At 39.6% G+C, this 20598-nt stretch overlaps 1 protein-coding gene across 2 annotated transcripts in view; it reads right to left on the bottom strand.

The window, feature by feature from the left end:
• LOC137278079 (death-associated protein kinase 1-like) overlaps positions 1–20598 on the bottom strand; it is a 141382-nt gene that overhangs the window by 95130 nt on the left and 25654 nt on the right. For both annotated transcript variants that reach the window (XM_067810166.1, XM_067810167.1), the window contains exons 2-5: positions 16485–16703; positions 8441–8579; positions 6934–7057; positions 6398–6473 (exon numbers count right to left, since the gene is read on the bottom strand). In XM_067810166.1, coding sequence (XP_067666267.1) covers positions 6398–6473; positions 6934–7057; positions 8441–8579; positions 16485–16703 — 558 coding nt within the window. The remainder of the gene's footprint in view (positions 1–6397; positions 6474–6933; positions 7058–8440; positions 8580–16484; positions 16704–20598) is intronic.

Consider the following 20598-nt stretch of genomic DNA (forward strand, 5'->3'; position numbering starts at 1 on the left):
ACATTATACAATATGGGGTGTTTACACAAGACATGGGTTGCGTGGGATGGGGGAATGGGGGGGATGGGGGTTGACACACAACATGGGAAAGCTACATGCAACATGGGCCTGCTACACACATTATACAATATGGAGTGTTTACACAAGACATGGGTTGCGTGGGATGGGGGAATGGGGGGATGGGGGTTGACACACAACATGGGAAAGCTACATGCAACATGGGCCTGCTACACACATTATACAATATGGGGTGTTTACACAAGACATGGGTTGTGTGGGATGGGGGAATGGGGGGATGGGGGTTGACACACAACATGGGAAAGCTACATGCAACATGGGCCTGCTACACACATTATACAATATGGGGTGTTTACACAAGACATGGGTTGTGTGGGATTGGGGAATGGGGGGATGGGGGTTGACACACAACATGGGAAAGCTACATGCAACATGGGCCTGCTACACACATTATACAATATGGGGTGTTTACACAAGACATGGGTTGTGTGGGATGGGGGAATGGGGGGATGGGGGTTGACACACAACATGGGAAAGTTACATGCAACATGGGCCTGCTACACACATTATACAATATGGGGTGTTTACACAAGACATGGGTTGTGTGGGATGGGGGAATGGGGGGATGGGGGTTGACACACAACATGGGAAAGCTACATGCAACATGGGCCTGCTACACACATTATACAATATGGGGTGTTTACACAAGACATGGGTTGCGTGGGATGGGGGAATGGGGGGATGCAGGTTGACACCCAACATGGGGAAGTTACATGCAACATGGGCCTGCTACACACATACAATATGGGGTGGGTGGGTGGGTGGGTGGGATGGGGGAATGGGGGGATGGGGGTTGACACACAACATGGGGAAGTTACACAAAACATGGGGCAGTAACACACAAAAAGGGGAAGTTACACAAAACATCAGCATACTACACACATGGGGTGGTTACACACAGTGTGGGGGGTACACATAACGTGTGGGGTGGGGTGGGTGTATGGGGATTTACATACAACATAGGGAACTTACACAAAACATGGGGTGGTTACACAGAACATGGGGAAGTTACATACAACATAAGGAAATTACACACAACATCCGCCTGCTACACACATGGTGTGTGTGTGTGTGTGTGTGTGTGTGTGTGTGCGTGCGTGCGTGCGTGCGTGCGTGCGTGGGCGCGCGTGCGTGGGCGCGTGTGCATGTGTGTGTTACACACAAAGATCACTCACACAAATGGCCAAGTTAAACACAACATGGGTATGTAACAGTTAGTTTGGAAAAGTTACACAAAAATATGTGTTGGTGCGACCAGCTAAAAGCACAATCCCTATAACAAAACAGAAGAAGCAGAACTTATCATTGTATGTTTTCTGTGTGCTACCCTTTATAAGCCAGTATTCAATATACAGTTAAGTTCCAGATAAGCATAGGCCACTCACTGCTAGCTTATCTTCACTGTACTCTTCATTTCAATCAGACAATCTATTCCACTAATTTCTAGAAATAAGATTATCTTCAGGCCTGAAAATACCTCTGATATATTCATTTCCTACATGTGTTCCCATGTGTTCACATCCCTGTCTGTTCTTCCTCTTGTGGTCCTGACAACACAGTGACATCCTCTGACATGAGAGACTATTTCCTACCATGTGCATTTAGGATGATAGCTATAAGCCACAAATACAAACAACTGTTTTTAACACAGGTCTAATATAAAAGTGGATCTCTGTTACACAAGATTACTGGGTGGAGCAGAGCTGAGTATCTTGAGAATAACACTGTAGACCTATACCGGTCCCTTGAAGGATGTACGCATCTGACATACATTTTGTAGACAGGTATGACAGACATGTGTGGTTGACAGACACAAGATGGATGCATTCCCCCCTCCGTAGTGCTAGCAACATGCACTTCCTCCCACCAAAACATCAGCTGTTCCGTCTGTGGCTTGCATAGATATGCATGGGAAGAGGATCAGGCTGTTTGTGGACCACACTCACTTCAAAGAGTTAACAGAGAAACAATACATACATTCATACAAAATTCATTATTCCAAAGTTTGGCCGCACTTGCTCAGTTATATCATATTTACCTCACTACACTAAGAGTTTCATGTAATTTCATCAGTAGAATATGCTGTTGAAAACAGTGACTGTATGGTTGTGATAGTATGGTTGTCATCTAATCAAGAATCTGATAAACAGAAAAGAAGCAAAGTATAAGAAGCAACAAAAAAATAGTAAACTATCCAACTAAATAAAACTATCACGTAATAAGCTAACCCTCATGCAACCAGTAAATCATACATCAGCATAATCCAGCTAACCATCCAGCACCATGTACACCACCTAACCATCCAACAGCATGTACACCAGCTAACCATCCAACACCATGTACACCAGCTAACCATCCAACACCATGTACACCACCTAACCATCCAACACCATGTACACCACCTAACCATCCAACACCATGTACACCACCTAACCATCCAACACCATGTACACCAGCTAACCACCCAACAGCATGTACACCACCTAACCACCCAACACCATGTACACCAGCTAACCACCCAACAGCATGTACACCAGCTAACCATCAAACACCATGTACACCAGCTAACCATCCAACACCATGTACACCACCTAACCATCCAACACCATGTACACCACCTAACCATCCAACACCATGTACACCAGCTAACCACCCAACAGCATGTACACCACCTAACCACCCAACACCATGTACACCACCTAACCACCCAACACCATGTACACCACCTAACCATCCAACACCATGTACACCAGCTAACCATCCAACACCATGTACACCACCTAACCATCCAACACCATGTACACCAGCTAACCATCAAACACCATGTACACCAGCTAACCATCAAACACCATGTACACCACCTAACCATCCAACACCATGTACACCACCTAACCATCCAACACCATGTACACCAGCTAACCATCCAACACCATGTACACCAGCTAACCATCCAACAGCATGTACACCACCTAACCATCCAACACCATGTACACCACCTAACCATCCAACACCATGTACACCACCTAACCATCCAACACCATGTACATCACCTAACCATCCAACACCATGTACACCAGCTAACCATCCAACAGCATGTACACCACCTAACCACCCAACACCATGTACACCACCTAACCATCCAACACCATGTACACCACCTAACCATCCAACAGCATGTACACCACCTAACCACCCAACACCATGTACACCAGCTAACCACTCAACACCATGTACACCACCTAACCATCCAACACCATGTACACCACCTAACCATCCAACACCATGTACACCAGCTAACCATCCAACACCATGTACACCACCTAACCATCCAACACCATGTACACCACCTAACCATCCAACACCATGTACACCACCTAACCATCCAACACCATGTACACCACCTAACCATCCAACACCATGTACACCAGCTAACCATCCAACACCATGTACACCAGCTAACCATCCAACAGCATGTACACCAGCTAACCATCCAACAGCATGTACACCACCTAACCATCCAACACCATGTACACCACCTAACCATCCAACACCATGTACACCACCTAACCATCCAACACCATGTACACCAGCTAACCATCCAACACCATGTACACCAGCTAACCATCCAACACCATGTACACCAGCTAACCATCCAACACCATGTACACCAGCTAACCATCCAACAGCATGTACACCACCTAACCATCCAACACCATGTACACCACCTAACCATCCAACACCATGTACACCACCTAACCATCCAACACCATGTACACCACCTAACCATCCAACACCATGTACACCAGCTAACCATCCAACAGCATGTACACCAGCTAACCATCCAACACCATGTACACCAGCTAACCATCCAATAGATGCTAAATCAATCATATAATAGCCTATGAATCTTGGCATGGTCGTACAGACCCTGAAGTATATATATCCAAGAAAGCCCACGCAAGTCTAGAAAATGTGGCAAGTCTAGATTTCCTTAGCTTCAGGAAATGAAGAAAGACTCAGGGCTCCATTTCATTATATTATTTTTTTTCACTATGAACGTTTTTTCAGTAAAATATGTTCATTTCAGAGACTAGCTGTTAGTCTAGGCAAACCATCTAACTACCCATAAACCAGTGTACAACCAAAGTCAATCAATAAATCAGCCAACCATCCCATAATGTGAATGTACGTACAAACCAGCCAGTCATCTAACAACAGACAAACCAGACAACCACAGCTATGCAGTGAGCTGGTGGAGATCAGACTGAAAGGTTCTTTCAAGATTAATGCATGTGTTCAGTGATGTGCATGTATGTGGTCAGATGTATCAGCTGCTGCTTGCACTGGTCTGGACATAAGCATGATTTACAGTGACTAGCCTTGTTTTATCCCCTTAACACTGATCTCCACACCGTAAAACAAGTACCATCTTTTAATATATTTCACCCAAGGAACTAACCTTTCACCTTCTGATCTATGGACACACAGAATCTAGCCACTACAACACAGAGTCAGTGTGCACAGACAGTCAAGCTGAAAGTGATGTACATACAATCTACCCAATATCCACTGGGGCAGCCTACCCTGATAGTCAACCTGATGATGACGCTGTTAATGGTATTGCCCATTGCACTGACAGAAGTCACAACTGCTCCGTCATCAGACGAATGTGTTGTCTCTGTGTGAAAACCAGAGCTGGTCACTGTTGCCGCACAAATTGACAGAGTGGAAACATGTCAAATATTGGTCAATCTCTTACTTTAACTACTTCCTATTTACACTTATGATCAATTCTGGAAAGATAATTTGTTTACATCCAATCCTGTGTATGTTAATCATTGTGTCTCATTAATTTTGTGGTTAGCATCCAAGGAAGAGAAAACATCCTGGATTCCGTTTTCACATTCCTGAGGTAACATCTTGTCCTAATTGGCCGGCAGTGACTGTCAATTACAGCAGTCTGGACATGGATGTCAGTTGCTGTCAGATGTTGATTGACTGATTGATGGACACCTACGCCAGTCTGGCTCACATTTCATAGTACTTGTTTTTTCTGTGAACATTCGAAGGATGTTTGCTGTTATGTTAATATCAGACAATATCTGCGAACAGGGTTGTTTGTCTGAAAATGCTTAGAGTTAAAATTGTTAGACAACAATTATTAAACTGTGCATATGATAAAATCAATGCATACACAACAGTTAATGTAACTTCATTTATTTTAACTACATTTTATAATTTTAAAAAGGAAGATCTTATTATATCACTTATTATTTCAGAATCAGCAATAACTGTCTCAGAAATGTACACTTCTAATATTAATATCTGAAACCACTATTATTACATCACTCATTATATTTCAGAATCAACAAAGAATGTTAAAAGTTTACAGTGTTTTAGAGAGTTCTCAGAGAAATATTTTTCTTATATGTTATTTCAAACCATTATTATTACATCACTCATTATTCCAACATCAGCAATAATTGTCAACATTCTGATTCTCAGAAAAATATTATTCTAATATTTTTATCTGACGGCATTATCATCAAATCTCAAAATAACTGTTACAGATTTGTCTCTACAGGGTTGATTAAGTGTAAAAAAGCAGTTATAAAAACTCTGATGCTAGTTTACATCCTCCTTCAAAACCTTCTCATTATCCATCTGCAAGAGCACTCATCCCGCAATTGTCAACGTCCCCTTGGTTTTTGTAACCCATGGAAGGTCACTTTTAAATACAGTCTGGGATGGCTGAAGTTGATAGAGGAAGCTACTGTTTAAAGCTTATTGCCAACCATTCAGGAAATGGAAAATACCAACATCCCTTCATCAGTGTCCATCTCTCAGATCTAGACTCACCTTAACCATCCAATCATGTACATGAATCATGACTAACTTTGAACCACCAAAACATACAGTACTATCCATATGGATTTTATTAACACAGCCTGTAGATCAGAAGCATTATCTCCAGTGTAGTTACATCTGTGTAGGTTTTTGTCACCTAGTTTATTTGCTTCAGACATGACACATCTGCAACATCCGATGATGACTCTGATAATTAGAGGCAAGGTGTACCTAACTCTCCTTTACTCTATGCATGACAAAATATCATGAAATAAACATCAAGAAAATAAGCATAAGGAGAACATGTATGACCTTCAAATTGCCAATAAAGATAAGTGGATATGTTTGAGCATGATGATGTGGAGATTGATAAGTGTAAGGTACTGGCAAGTTGGTCCCACTGGCACTGTCAGTGATGTATGTAATTACTACACAAATGCTGCTGATGCTGCAGTGTGGAGATGCAACTCACAGGATGTAGGTAATGACTCCCACACTCCACATGTCGGTGGCCAAGGACAGGGGCTCGTAGCTCACCACCTCAGGTGCTGAAACACAAAAACACCCCTTTCGCACTCAGTCCTACTACTGTAGCTATGTCAGTCATTAGCCTTAGACTAATCAATAGGATTCAATCTAAGTTGGGTCCATTAGCTGATATACATCAAATATTTCCATCTAAAGATCGTCTAAATTTGTATCATGTAACACTGAGGCAATCAGAAGGACACCTAGGTTTACAGACTTCAGATTGTGAACATAATCCTATGATAAAAGTGTAGGGTTGCTACATATTTCATTCTTCATCTCCATTGTTTCCCTGCAATTCATTATAATCGGTATACATTAATTCACTTCAGCTGATCAAGCTATTTGTAGCACTGATTCTGTGTAAGATTAAATCCTGAACTGGAGACACCTAGAAAATTAGTAATATCATCAAATATTTCCTCACTGAGATATACAATGTGCCTTGGTGATATTCAACATGTCTACTTATGCACCCACCAACAAATTCGGCTGTTCCCATCATGGCACGATGTTCATCCATCGGTCGGATCTTCTGAGCCAGACCAAAGTCTATCAGCTTAATGTCCTGACTGTGAGAGTTGAGCATCATGATGTTTTCAGGCTGGACATTAAGAAGTGGTCAGTTAATGTCTTTGTAAGATTGACAAAATTTTCTTTGTTGTGAAGTGTCAGGCATGGCAACAGCAGCACCATTTCTTAATGCCCTATATTATGACATGCCTAGGAGATTGAAACATCTACATTGCATTTTAAACTGTAGTTAACAGCTAAGTAGGGTACTATCATGTAAACCTAAAGTGTGCTTCTCACTATATATTAGGTCATCTCTTGTTTTGACAGAATAACTGCATTTGAGGTTTTTGTAGTGGAGGGACAGGTTTTACTTTTGTAAAAAATTTTGGTACCCCTGTGCTTATACTGTAATTACAAGGGTGAAGGTGTGACAAAAACATTGTGATCAAAACTATTCTCATTTAGAAAACAATGAAGTGAATATTTCCAACGGTTTCATACAAAAACAACTAAGAGGGGCAGTGTAGTAAATCTCATGGTGTTGATTCATGAAACAGAACTCAAACAATAATTCACTTAGTGGAAAGGAGCACAATGTAGATGTAAACAGGTTAAGCAAGTTATTTCCTATGATATAAATTTGGCAGTTCCCCTCCTGTGGTAGATCTGTCTGTGTTCCCATGAAGGGAGGTACATTTTGACCAGCCGGATGCTCTAAGGAATTGGGCAAAACATGAAAGGTCTCAAAATGGGCACCAGCTTTCCCATCTTTTTAAAAGCATGAGCAAGGTCATGCAAAATTAAGGCATTCCATGTTGGATTTATGCCAAACATTAAATTAAATTCATATTTACTAATGGAGAAGTTTTATTACATTCATATTTAATTTGAAAACTTGAGTGTGATATTCCTGAGAGATCCAAACCTAACAAACGTATGGATTTTTCGTTTCTTGAATTGATTCATATAAATAACTTCTGAACAACAATACCCCCTATTTCATCTTTTTAATCGTCTTTTACAGTGGACAAATGCTGTGCAATACATTCCATACATTCTCCAGTTACTGCTAGCCAATCCCGACTTCAACACTCTGATGTTGTTTTCAGTGTGTATAATGATTCTGTTTCAAAAAACAGATTCAATAGCTTAAAGTTATGTGCATATTTACATAACATTTCTGTTTATATGAGATCTCCAGTATCATTAAAAAAGTATCTGTTTTCTTAACTAAACCTAACCTCCCAGTAGCCCGAGTTAACTATAAAATAAACATACCATATTTTTTAACCTAGGATTAAAATGTGCGCTGTGCGCTTGGATCTCTTGCATGCTGATCAGTTAAACCATATATCAACCTACGCCACTATTTCTTTCTGTCAGAGCTTAGATGTGCAATCATTTTTTTTTAATTATAAAATCCAGGATTGATCAGGTAACCCATGGAACAACATTTGTTTGTATTTTTTACCTTAAGGTCGAGGTGTGCAATGTTTTTATTATGTAAATGTTGGACTCCTTCCAGGATCTGTTTGATGAAGGCTGAGGCTTCCTCCTCCCCGAGATGGTCCTTCTCCGAGATGTAGTCAAACAGCTCACCACCTGACACACTGAAACACAGATCATTGACAGCATGACAGTCTGTTCAAAAGGAGTTTGTCCCTTTAATACAAGTCAGTCCTTCAACATTGGTTAACTTTAACAGTGGTCAGTTTAACAGTAGTCCTTGAATTGGGGTCAGTCCATTAAACAGAGGTTTGTTAACAGAGGTTTGTCTGTTATCAGTCGTTAGTCCCCTTAACAGTAGTCTGTCCCTTCAATAGGTGTCAGTCTCTTAAACAGAGGTCTGTCCTTTAATACAGGTCAGGTCTTTAATAGTGACTAGTCCCCTTTTCACAGTGGTTAGCCCTTTTAACAAGGGTCAGTCCCTTAAACAGAGGTCACTCTTTAAATGTCATCAGTCCCATAAACACTGGTCAGTCCTATCAGTGGATCATATCCTAATTGTATAGATCAATTTTCATGATGTTGATTACTGAACTGTCTGATCCAGGATCAGTAAAAATATTAACAGACCATATAGCCATATAGCTGGAATGTTGCAAATGCGGCGTAAAACTAAACTCACTCATTCATTCAACAGTCAGGTATGTTCCTTTAATACAGGTCAGTCCCTCCACCAGTGCAAATCTGTTGCTTCAACAGTGGTCAGTCCCTTTAACAGTAGTCAGTTTCATTTCATATATTTTAATGGAAAAGGATTAAGAAAACTTTTCCTGCCAAATGAGTGTCAAGGGAGCACACATTTCACCAGAATCATGCATGACATTAAGAACATTCAGATGCCTGAGAAGTCTATGTGCCTGAGCAGTCTATGTGAAGAAAGTTTTTTTCACAATGACTACCTAGCACAGTGTTGGAAATCAAGCACGAGAGTCAAGGAGTCCCTGGCTTTGTAAAACCCTCTCACTGAATAAGGTTAAGATTCAGGATGTCCTTATCTTGGAAAGTCCCTATCGGGGTCCTGAAGGATCCTGAGAAGTCAATTTGTATAGATAGAGTAACATGTTAAATTCACACATTCAAATATTGATGGTCAGAATTCAAATGACCATTTGCTACTACAAAGATAGAATGGAGTTTCGCAGGGGTAAGGGGTTGTCCCCCTTGGCTCATACATTTTCCTGCAGTACGGTGATACAGCAACCAAACACAATTAGTACTGAGCCTCATTTTACCAGATAACATCTGATAATCAAGGTGAATATTTGACTAAAACCATTGGGCTTCTGACAAAGGGTCAGTATTCAGTATTCCATGCTTGCTATCAGAGACTGAGGCTAACAGAGAAGTGGATGGTTAAGTCACGTCATTTCACACAGGTCAATACATCTGCAGGTGAAAACACATTACCCCTAAGGGTGCAGTACAATGCATCAGTTACTGATTTGCCTGGTTCAAGGCTATTTAGGTGACATGATTGTGGGAAGGGCAGACAGGTGGAGCAGAGGCTGTGTAGGGACACATCTCTGCACAAATTGCCTGGCACAGAAAAAGGGCTTCAACTCTGCACATACTGCCTCATGAAAAATGGGAGATAACTATGCATTGGCAGAACATTGTCTTATGTCGCTCTACAACTGTAAAACCAACCATCCAACCACTGGCTCACCCTTGTCCGCTGGGGATATCACACTTTTCACTTGATGAAATGTACATGTATACCATGTCAGTAAATACATAGGATCTCAAGGAGAAATAACTTTCATACACATATTGCATGCTACGCCTAACTTCAATCTGTATTAAAGGCTGTGACATTAATTTGCATTAATACACTGCATGTGTGTGATATGTTGTCTAGACGACTGCAAAATGACATATTTGAGTTTGTCCTTCATCAACACAATCTTGCATGGGTCGACTTCTCAGATCATCTCACACATTCCCACACAGCTCAGGGCAGTACCAGCACTTTGTACATAGTCAGATACCATGAATTACAGAAATACTGCTTCAATAGCCTCTTGCATACCACCAGCCAAATCTCATGAATCACCATTGATGGTTCTCATTCAGGAAGCTAAGCGCTAGCAAATTCCCCCCAATGACTCTCTGCTCTGGGAACTATTGTAGCACAACAGCCAGAGATTAGGCATGACCTTACTTTTTCATCTAGATATTAATCAGAGGACAAAAATTGTTGAGACACAATAACATGAAATTCTTTTTGACGTATCAGTATTTCTGGAAGCTTAATATGACATGTGACACAACAGAAAGTCTAGAACTATCAATATGAACTATCTATATGATATATGCAAAAATCAATAACTGACTCTTAGCCAGTGTTGAAACAGTCATAATGTACTGTAGCTAATTAGCTTTATCTATGTAAATGTAATCAGTAAAATGTTCCACCATATGCTGTATGTCCTCTCTATATACATTAGGGCTGGTTAAAATGACAGAAGTCCTTAAAATGATAATAATCAGAAATAAAGTCGAAAGGGAACCATCAGATATGATTATTGAATGAAAAATGTGTTATTGATAATATCTTACACAAGCTACTGTGATGAAATTCAGTTGTTATAATTTGCATAATCAGACATGCAAAAGATGGTGTTAAATTTGCTGATCATGTTTTACAGACTAAATACACTTCTTGCTTGCAGCGGCTGGTAATCCATGTGTTACTTATCACTAGTTAGTTGTGACATATGTGTTCACTTCTTTTGCCTAGATACTTCTCTGATGTTTATCGATAATCAATCTTTACAGCAAGTCAGTCTGTATGATCTGTATTAATTGACAGCCCTTTTATACATATTTCCTACATGTGAACATGTGGCTCAACCACACTGTGCATTACACATGATAAAGCATAAATGAAATAGACACATGAAAGTAGACAGAAGCACCATGTTTCTATAATAACAAAGAACCTACAAGCATTTGTGGTCCAATGACGGTACCTGTATATGGCATCCTTAATTCCAAGAAAAGGAAGTACAGCTTTAAACCAGGTAGTAGCACTTGACTCTCATTAATTTAATTACAAACCCCTATTTGCCATTCCAGTTTTATGACTGCAATTTTCTAGTATGGCAAAAACCTGCAACATTCAGGCTGATTTTTACAAGAAAATTCCATGTTTCTTCACCATAGCCTTGACATCAAGAAGTAATGACCTACAGTAAAAGATTCCTGTGTTAGTTAAAGTTTTCAAGGTAATGTGTTTGATCAAATTCTAACAAAAAATTAAACATGGGTTTGCTCAAAATAACATGAAGAAATGACTGCGTAGAGCTATCACTGATGTGCACATCACAAATTCACTGTCTCCAAATGTGCGAGTTTCACTGTTTGCCAATAACAGGTATTAATGTCAGACAGTACTGATGTCATTTGCTGCCAATCGAAATAAAAGTTCAAACTGACTGATCAAAGGCTTTAATATCCCTAGTGATTAAATCATTAAGGCATCAGTGTCAATTTGACCCATTTCCCATGTCCCTTTTATGTCAAGTGCTTAGTGCTTTGGAAGGAACTGCACTGATAACAAGCTGTTATGGCTTTTTACATTGATCAGTGAATTACTGTAATCAGAGCATGACTGTTGTTGATGAGTGTTTACTGCCAACTATAATACCACACCTTCTAAAATTCTAGTCTCCCAACATCACTGACAAAGGGTAATGAACAGTGTCTTGATGTACAATGATGTATAACTGAAATGGACGTGCATTTACCCTGGTGCTTCACACATCAAATTAATGCATCAAGTACATTTCAAGAAACTGCTGTATCATAACAAGGTGCTGAAATATGAATCATACATCCTGTCACTGAACCCATCTCTGATGTTGACTTGCACTGGGTTCCACTAACAATTTAGCTTCTGTTTAATGCCCCAGCCAAACTATGTAATGATTTACATCTGTGACTCGTAGAGTGAGGCGACACAGCCATCAATGGTGGAGGATGAAATCTGCATTACTGGAATTGCATTTTGCTCTGTAGATGTCATATTTTAAGGAAGTGGAGGGTGTTTAGCTCATCAGTTCAACAGACAGTTGGAGATGAAAGGATGTAAAAAGGGTTGCAATAAAACAATGCCAAGTTCTGATGAATTATTCTTCTGATCATGCAGGAGGTATTTCAACACAACTGGTTATTTGAATATTGGAGAATGAAGCTGAAAACCTGTGAAACGTCACAGCTGTTGTAGGTCTTCCACAACAATGGCAGTTGAGGTTGCAGCACTAAAGTTGTGCATGTTGGTTCATCTCTGCTCAGACAGTTGTACATGTGTACATGTGAAGTTCACACAAAATGAACAAAATGACCGTTTTTAAACACAATACATTCAACTTGCATTTTGCTACTACTTTTAATGGTTTTGATAGGGCTGACTATACCAGGGCTGCTATGCTGGGTTTTGGGGGAAAGGGATGATTAGTCCCTTGTTTTCCAGCTGTGATATGATGCTTCAATTTAGAGAAAGGCCCGAGTTCCACAGCAATTGCCCCTCTTGTCTTTCAGGTGTAACTAAATCTTGTTTGAAACTTACTAATTGTACCAATGTACTATGGGTAAAGGTTAAATGATTGGCTGCAGTGAACTGTCTAGTCTGTCTCACAGTCCCTGAACCACAATATTTTTCCTAATAACTGCCAATCCCTCTCTGCATTGCTAAAGTCCTTTAAAAGCAAGTCTAGATTTCCTCAGGTTCTGAATCTCTGGTCTCCCTGGGGCTCGATTTCAGTCAGTATGAGTTTGTATGTTACTAACAAATTTATACGTATTCAGAGGTTAAGGATTAGTCTATGAACTGACACATAGGTCCAAGCATACTGCACCAATTAGCTTCCTAGTTATGTGATGTGATGTATTTATAGCCAGGTTGATTTGCCGATTAGTAACACTGTTAGATATTGGCTTCACTGGGTAGTGTATATAGTCCGACTGTCATCAGATCCCAGCTTGTTATTGTCTTGTGAGAAACACTGGAAGCTATGCAGCTGTATATACAAAGCCAACACTTTGCAAAGCTATTAAAAACCTTATATCATTTCCGGTGTAGGTTGGAAAGTGCATTATCTATACAATATCATGCATTGATACAAATGTCAGGGTTTCCATGAGCCCACACAACACATGCTGGTGACATCATGTACACCACCTCCTTCACAAAACTGTCAAAATATGTCAACTGAGGACCATGTCAACAACCTTCCACTACACCAATCATGATAAACATCAGTAATTGACAACAATCTCCTCACAACAATATAAACAACAATAATCCATGCCTGCAGTCAGCAAAACCTGGCAGGGTATCAAAATATTAACCTTATTTTGGATCAGTTTGATCTAGAGAAGACTAAGTGAGTAAAGTTCACATTGCTACAGGAGAAGGCTGAGTGGCTGAGTCAATATTGATAGATCTTAGTCATTCCTTCTCCTTGCCCCGTTAGTTAGGGTACTGTGGGCAATCACTTTCTTTCAGCATGTTCAGGTATAAGGCAAAAAACCCTTCAGTAAGTATACCAGTGGGTTTGAATATTATACAGTCCATTTAAATGGTGGGTTAACTGTGTATTGTAGGGTCAGTTGTTGACGAGCAGTCAGCTTGCCGAGGCAAATAACAGCCTTCTTTAATATAACAAGGTGAAAATAGGCCAATCTGGATTTCAACAGGTGGGAAACTAGATAAATCTTGAGATAATTTGTTGAAAAGGTTTTAGATATAATGCAGTAGGTAAAGTATAAAGGAGCTGTCAGCAAGCAAGGTCATAGTGGCAGCTGAGAAGGAGTGGGCATGTTTGGTCTGTGTCAACAAGCCATGATAACACTGCATATCTTTCAAAACTGAGCTGTGCAAATAGAAGTTATTATTCTATGAGATTGATAGTCAGTGTGTTTATATATATTTGAGAGAGTAATTACCAACATGACGGATTTTCAGTGAGATATGTTCGCTGCAGATTATTAATGTTATGTAAATGTATTCTCCACTGAGTGGCTGACAAGTACAGTCTGTTGGAATAAGATCAATTTCAAGGGCCATCTTGTTGACATGATTCCTAAGACTGGTTTGCCTTGGTTAATGATCAGTTTGTGAAAAACCAACAACAGAATCCAAAGCTATTCAATTAACAAATTGAAAATGGCAAGAAGTAATTTGATTCTTAGTCCTGTGTTAAGCAATACTACTTAAGGAACATTTTTAGTTATCCACAACACGATGTAATATCTGAAATAATCGCATCACTCCTTATCACCAATAGTATAATTACCACTAATTCATATCATGATGCACATTGTAAATTTCACCCAGGAGGCACACTCACAACATCAAAGAAAACGGCTGAAAACTGACTTTCCTGTCAGTGATAGATCAAATTACACAAGTGTGAAATTTATATTCCAAGATTTTTCTATGACCTTCATAACAATTTCCTATTTTGAAATACCATTCTGAGCCTGGAAAACTGAAATTCCTTAACTTTATCTTCCAGACTTCCAGACTTGTACAAACCCTGCATTAGATGCTGATGAATATTTTTTAGGGAGATGCTCTGTTGAAAGCGTCTTTAATTCTTTAATAATGAATGTCATCCATATCAATAGCACATAAACACGATGAAGGTAACAGTGAGTGCCCCTGTCACTGGGACACAGAGTAATGGCCTTATAAAGATGGACTACAACTCATTCATGTATTTTTTCACTCCTAACCAACAAGATTTCTGCTGGAAATAGAAAGAAAAGATTAAACTCCTCACTGGATCCTTTAATACAAAGACAAGGAAATCATTTAACTCTCACAATACATCATTCTAAAATACACTTAATTGATTCCTGGAATATCTGATTTAGCCACTTGCAATAAACTTCACTATCAGCAGATCATAAGACAGTTCCTAGCTCTTTGGAAAACATCCAACATTACTTGTATCTGAGCCTCTTGAAGATTTTAGAAATCTTTGTTTTCTAAGAGAGCAAAGAGGAGGTATCATGTGGGTTATCAAGGCGAGTGGGATCTGGGCAATTTTCGCGTTTATCAATGATAAATAACCGGGAATAGAAGCGTGTCTACCTGCCTCTCATCACAGATAATCTGTCTCCCTGGGGGTGGCTAGGACACTTTAGCGGGAGATACCTGAGTATCCGGCTGAACAAGAGCATAGAGGTAACTGTTGCAAGAAGTTGGACAATGTAGATTACTGTGGACAGGATATGGAAGATGACCCACTATGGAAGGTGACTGATTTAAAACAAAAACTATTCTCAGAATGAACATTTAATTCTTATTGCTGTTGTTTATAGTTTTTTACTCAGTTCATGTTTGACCACCTTGAGTAGATGATTTTTGATCCAGAGATGAAAACAGAAGAAGCCTTAACCCTTGCCTGGCTGTGGCAAAAAAACCCACAACACTACTATCACAATGTGCTGACTACCATGTGCTAACTCCTATGTGCTGACTTTGTAAGTATGTTACTGTGTATATTTGGGCTGTTATAATTTACTCACTGTGACAGATGCATGTATGCACACACACTGCCCATCATAAGCTTGCAGATGTCTTTCTCACAATGGTGCTTCCTGGGCTCACATTGATAATGTCAATCGACTGAATCTGTCTTTCTAAATATATGCAATTGTAAGCAAACTGGAACATAATGCTCTTAAGGGTTCGGATGAGTAACTCTTGTATTCCTGACCTTTTGGCCCTGACTAGGACCTTTTTACCAACTGCATGATCAGACTGTTTTATACACATGTGTTTTGCCACAGCTCTGTTTTTGTACATTTTGCATGCTACTTCGGAGACCTAGAATATGCAAACAGGAAACCCTGCTTACAAAAAGTAAACCCTGTCTCAGTTCATCCCCACAAATTCACCTCCTCCAAAGTATTCCCTTTGAACATGAAGTCTGTGACTCTGTGGGGATACTGTGTCTGATACAACTGGTGTGGCAAAGAGATGCATAGACACTTACAGTTCAAGAACCAGGATGACTTCTGTCTTTGTTTCATACACGTCATAGAGGCTGATAATATTGCTGTGGTCCACCTCCTGAAGCAGATCAATCTCCTTCTGTATGTCCTCCATCTTGGCGCCTCGCCGTCCACCTCCACGCTTCTTCCGGATGAACTTGGCAGCATATTCCACGAGTGTTAGCCGATGGGTGCATTTCCTCACCACAGCAAAGTGACCACTGCAATGAAGAAAACAGATTTGATCACCATATCCAAGTGTCCATGGCTGTCTTGTCTTGAGAAGTTATAACTGGAAGCCACAGCAGTATTTTTCATAAACAAAATGACCAGAGAGAGTGAGTTTGGTTTTTGTTGGATTTGGACAGACAATTTCATTTACACTGTGGTTTGTCAGCTAGACTCAGCTCAATGCCTCCGGAATAATATGCAACAATTAGAATTAGCCAATTGGATGAAACTGATGACCACTGATCATGTGCCTAAAAATAACCCTCAGTCTGTGACATCTAAGACCACTGGGCCTACTATTGTGCAGATTGATGCATTATCAGGATGTGTACAATCTTGCTCATTTAATACGACCACTTATGATAAGAGGGAGAAAAAAATTACAGGAAAATTCTGTAAAAGGTTTTCTTGTGTTTTCAAGAACCTGTCTATACAACGAGTAAGTGAGTGAGTTTAGGTATACACAAGATTCAAGAAATATTATGGCATACATCATTTATGGGCTTCATACATTGTACTTATGTGGGGAATCGACCACAGATATTGTGTATGCCAAGCAAACGATTTAACCTCTTCACCACCATCACCATCTGTACAATGATAAACATCCTTTTTCTGAGATTTGCAAGAGTCAAACACAAATTCATGCTCCAATTTGTTCACACTATTTATAATAGATGGTGTTATTAATTTGTTCTAATTATTTTTGCAGATGAAGCGGACTCAAATGTCTGGGTCATGTTTGACAGAACGTAATGAAGTTAATACAAAAATACACTCTAAGCTACAATGTTGAATTGTAATTAGTTAATTGCTGGGAGTATCTTGTCTAAACAGACTCTAATTCTGAGGGATCACGAAGAATGCTATTCTTGGAGTCCCAATTCCAGATCATAATAAACATTCATGGACAGTACCTGATGTTATATGCTGAGGCACAACTTAGCAAGGACAATCTGTAGCTCTACCAATTCACCCCAGACACTCAACATCTGCCATGTCTAAGATGCCTTACTGGATGTGATGGTAGTGACATTACAATCAACTTAGGGTCGGATCTGGACCTCATCAAGCCAATAAAGAAGGTGATTTAGAGTCATCAGTGCTAAAGAGGAACAGTTACTCGAATAACCCTACCACTAAGACATTTAAGTTTGTTTTAAGCTATAACTGTAACACACAGATTATTACACACAACAGCAGTAGAACTTACAGTTAGAGCACTAGATTTTACAGTTTGGCATGCAGATAATATTTGATACATAATTCCCCTGTTGGTTTCAGTGGTAATATTTTAGAATGTATTTAAAATATTATGTCAATAATTAAAATCCTTACACCTTGTACAAAGTCATACAAAGTTTTTGACATCAGATAACAAGGTTAACGAAGTTTTGTATCAATTCGTTAAAGTCACAAATTCTTCAAAGTTTCTTGAAAAGTGCTCTGTGAAATACCATTACACTTGCAAAGTAACAGTTATAGTTTTCAAAATAATCAGATCTCATTGACAAGGCAAACCAATGGATGAAAGCATGAGCCTTGTCAGAGTAAACTTATTATCCTCCACATGTAAACTCTTGAAGCAAGCATAGGATACTGGAGACAGTATCATCATTAACCTCATGCCATTATCCCCATGATGTGGTGTCATGGTGAGGAACACATCAGCCCGTTATGTGATAGGAAGATATTTGGGTCAGTGAGACTGTCAATATGTGTAGGCCTTGAAATTAGGTTTCCGTTCAGTCAAGGTAATGAAAGCAGTTCAGTAAAACCAGGGATTTGCTAGCACATTACAGGCTTTTATTAAGCAGTTGAAATACACAAGGGGTTTCACAGAAGATGGGATTTGCTTATTCAAGACTTTTAGTTGACATTCAGGGTCGATTATAGACTGGAATCTCCGATCGGGCCTGGTAGAAGATTGACTGACATTTGATCATTAACAGACTGAAATAGGCTCTGTCATTGGCAGTCATGTCCACATTCATTCTGCATAAATTCTCATCCCCATTATCAATTGTTGCCGAGTCCTTATTGTGACTACTTAGTGCAAAAGCCTTGGAAATAGCATTTTCTACAAGCCCTTATGGTACCTATAGGGCAGCTTGGCATTAGGAAGTTTAGGAAGAATGCCAGTTTCCATTGCGGTGATGTTAGATACACAATTTCATCTCTTGAGGATTCTAAGACTATTAATTCAACACAAGGATTTTCCCTAACCCAAGAAAAAACTCCAAGAGTATGTTATATAAATGGAGTGACTTTTAACATCAAACCATCTGTGGCAATAACCTGACACAACAACATTTTCAATAGTGACTGACTTAGTGTTCAGAAGTCAATCTTTCAAATTCTTTACAGTTAAAGTTGTGTTTAAGAATGACAGGTGTTATATAATTGACAACACAGTGTGTCATCACTCTCTGTCTCAAACTTTCAACATATCCATCACTGCTCTGGGCTGTAAGCAAAAACCCACGAAACACTGTTAGGCACTGGATCCACTGCCTGAAGCTAAGGTGTCTTCAGTCAGGCTGCCTAGCCAGGAACCTGATTCAGAGGTAATCTTGGACAAACTTAGTAGTTCCAGTCATTGTAGTAGGAAAGGGTTTTCTTCACCGACTTACACTGTAAGCTTATCCACAAGGCCAAACATCCGAACACCAGATACACCATTACATTAAGTAAATATTTCCCTCCCAAAACAGAATGGCATGCAAGTCATAGCATCCTATGATACAGACATCCGATGACTGTTTTGATCTGCAAAAAGGACCAAGATACAGTGATCTGGGGTAAGCAACAGAGTGAGTTACTTAGCACATGGTTAAATAATTCATATTCAGCTCATCACCACTGTCTCCTCCCAGTTTATGAGTATCCAGTATTGCTATGAAGCTTGACATTCTGTTGTAGTGCCAAGTATAACAGCATCTCCATACTTAACTGTTCCTTCTGCCAATACTTATATCATATTGCATATTTTTATACTGATGAATTAGACAAACAGATTCTTCCAACCCATAATCTTGACATCTAGTGCTGATACATTCTGTAGGAACAGGTCCTTGTCAACATATGTCTGATAACAGAAAACCATTTAGGTTTCTACTTTTTTAAAGATGAGATTCATCCCACATAATTCACCTAATCTTATCAACACTTGGTTTTTAATGAACAGATAAGGCAACGTATGTAGACAGTAAGTGGTCTTGAACTTCAAATGTATTCTCTTTCTTTCATTGTTGAAACTGCTGATAAGCAGCAACTGAAGTATTTTTCATTTTCATTTTCGATAATACATCCATTATTTCATGAGCTAAAATCCCCCCAAATCCAATGAAAAAGTTAGCTCATGTAACATATATGATTTCCATACAAGTGCATATTCAGTAGTTCACTTAGGCAAGAGTATGCCAATGCAGTATTCCCTGCAAGTGCGACAACAGAATTTATTGTAAGTCTGTAGGTGAGAATGGAGGTAATTCCCAGAAGCCCCTATGGTGTGTTTAAGGCAGGTATATTTGCATCCTCCTCCTTCAGCAGTGTCCCTGGAGGTCTAAAGCCACAGATGCTAAATCAATGCTTAGGGCTTATGGTAAGACATACACAGATGCCTTTTACATATGAAGCACAGTGTGTGCAACCCACTCAAGGGAAATGGATCGTTATCTCAGATGAACAGGACATGTGGCACTGTAACACAAGGACATGGCCTACATAAGTAGACTGCAGATCTCTACTTATGTATATTTTGCTAATTACATACTGTGATGCACATGCAAAATTTGTGTTTAGCTTTGCACCATACCCAGCATTATGTGAGCCCTATTAACACCAACTCTACACAAGTCTAATCAGAGTTTTTCTAGGGGTTAG

This window comes from Haliotis asinina, chromosome 3, assembly GCF_037392515.1.
Source record: "Haliotis asinina isolate JCU_RB_2024 chromosome 3, JCU_Hal_asi_v2, whole genome shotgun sequence".
NCBI classification, from domain to species: Eukaryota; Metazoa; Mollusca; class Gastropoda; order Lepetellida; family Haliotidae; genus Haliotis; species Haliotis asinina.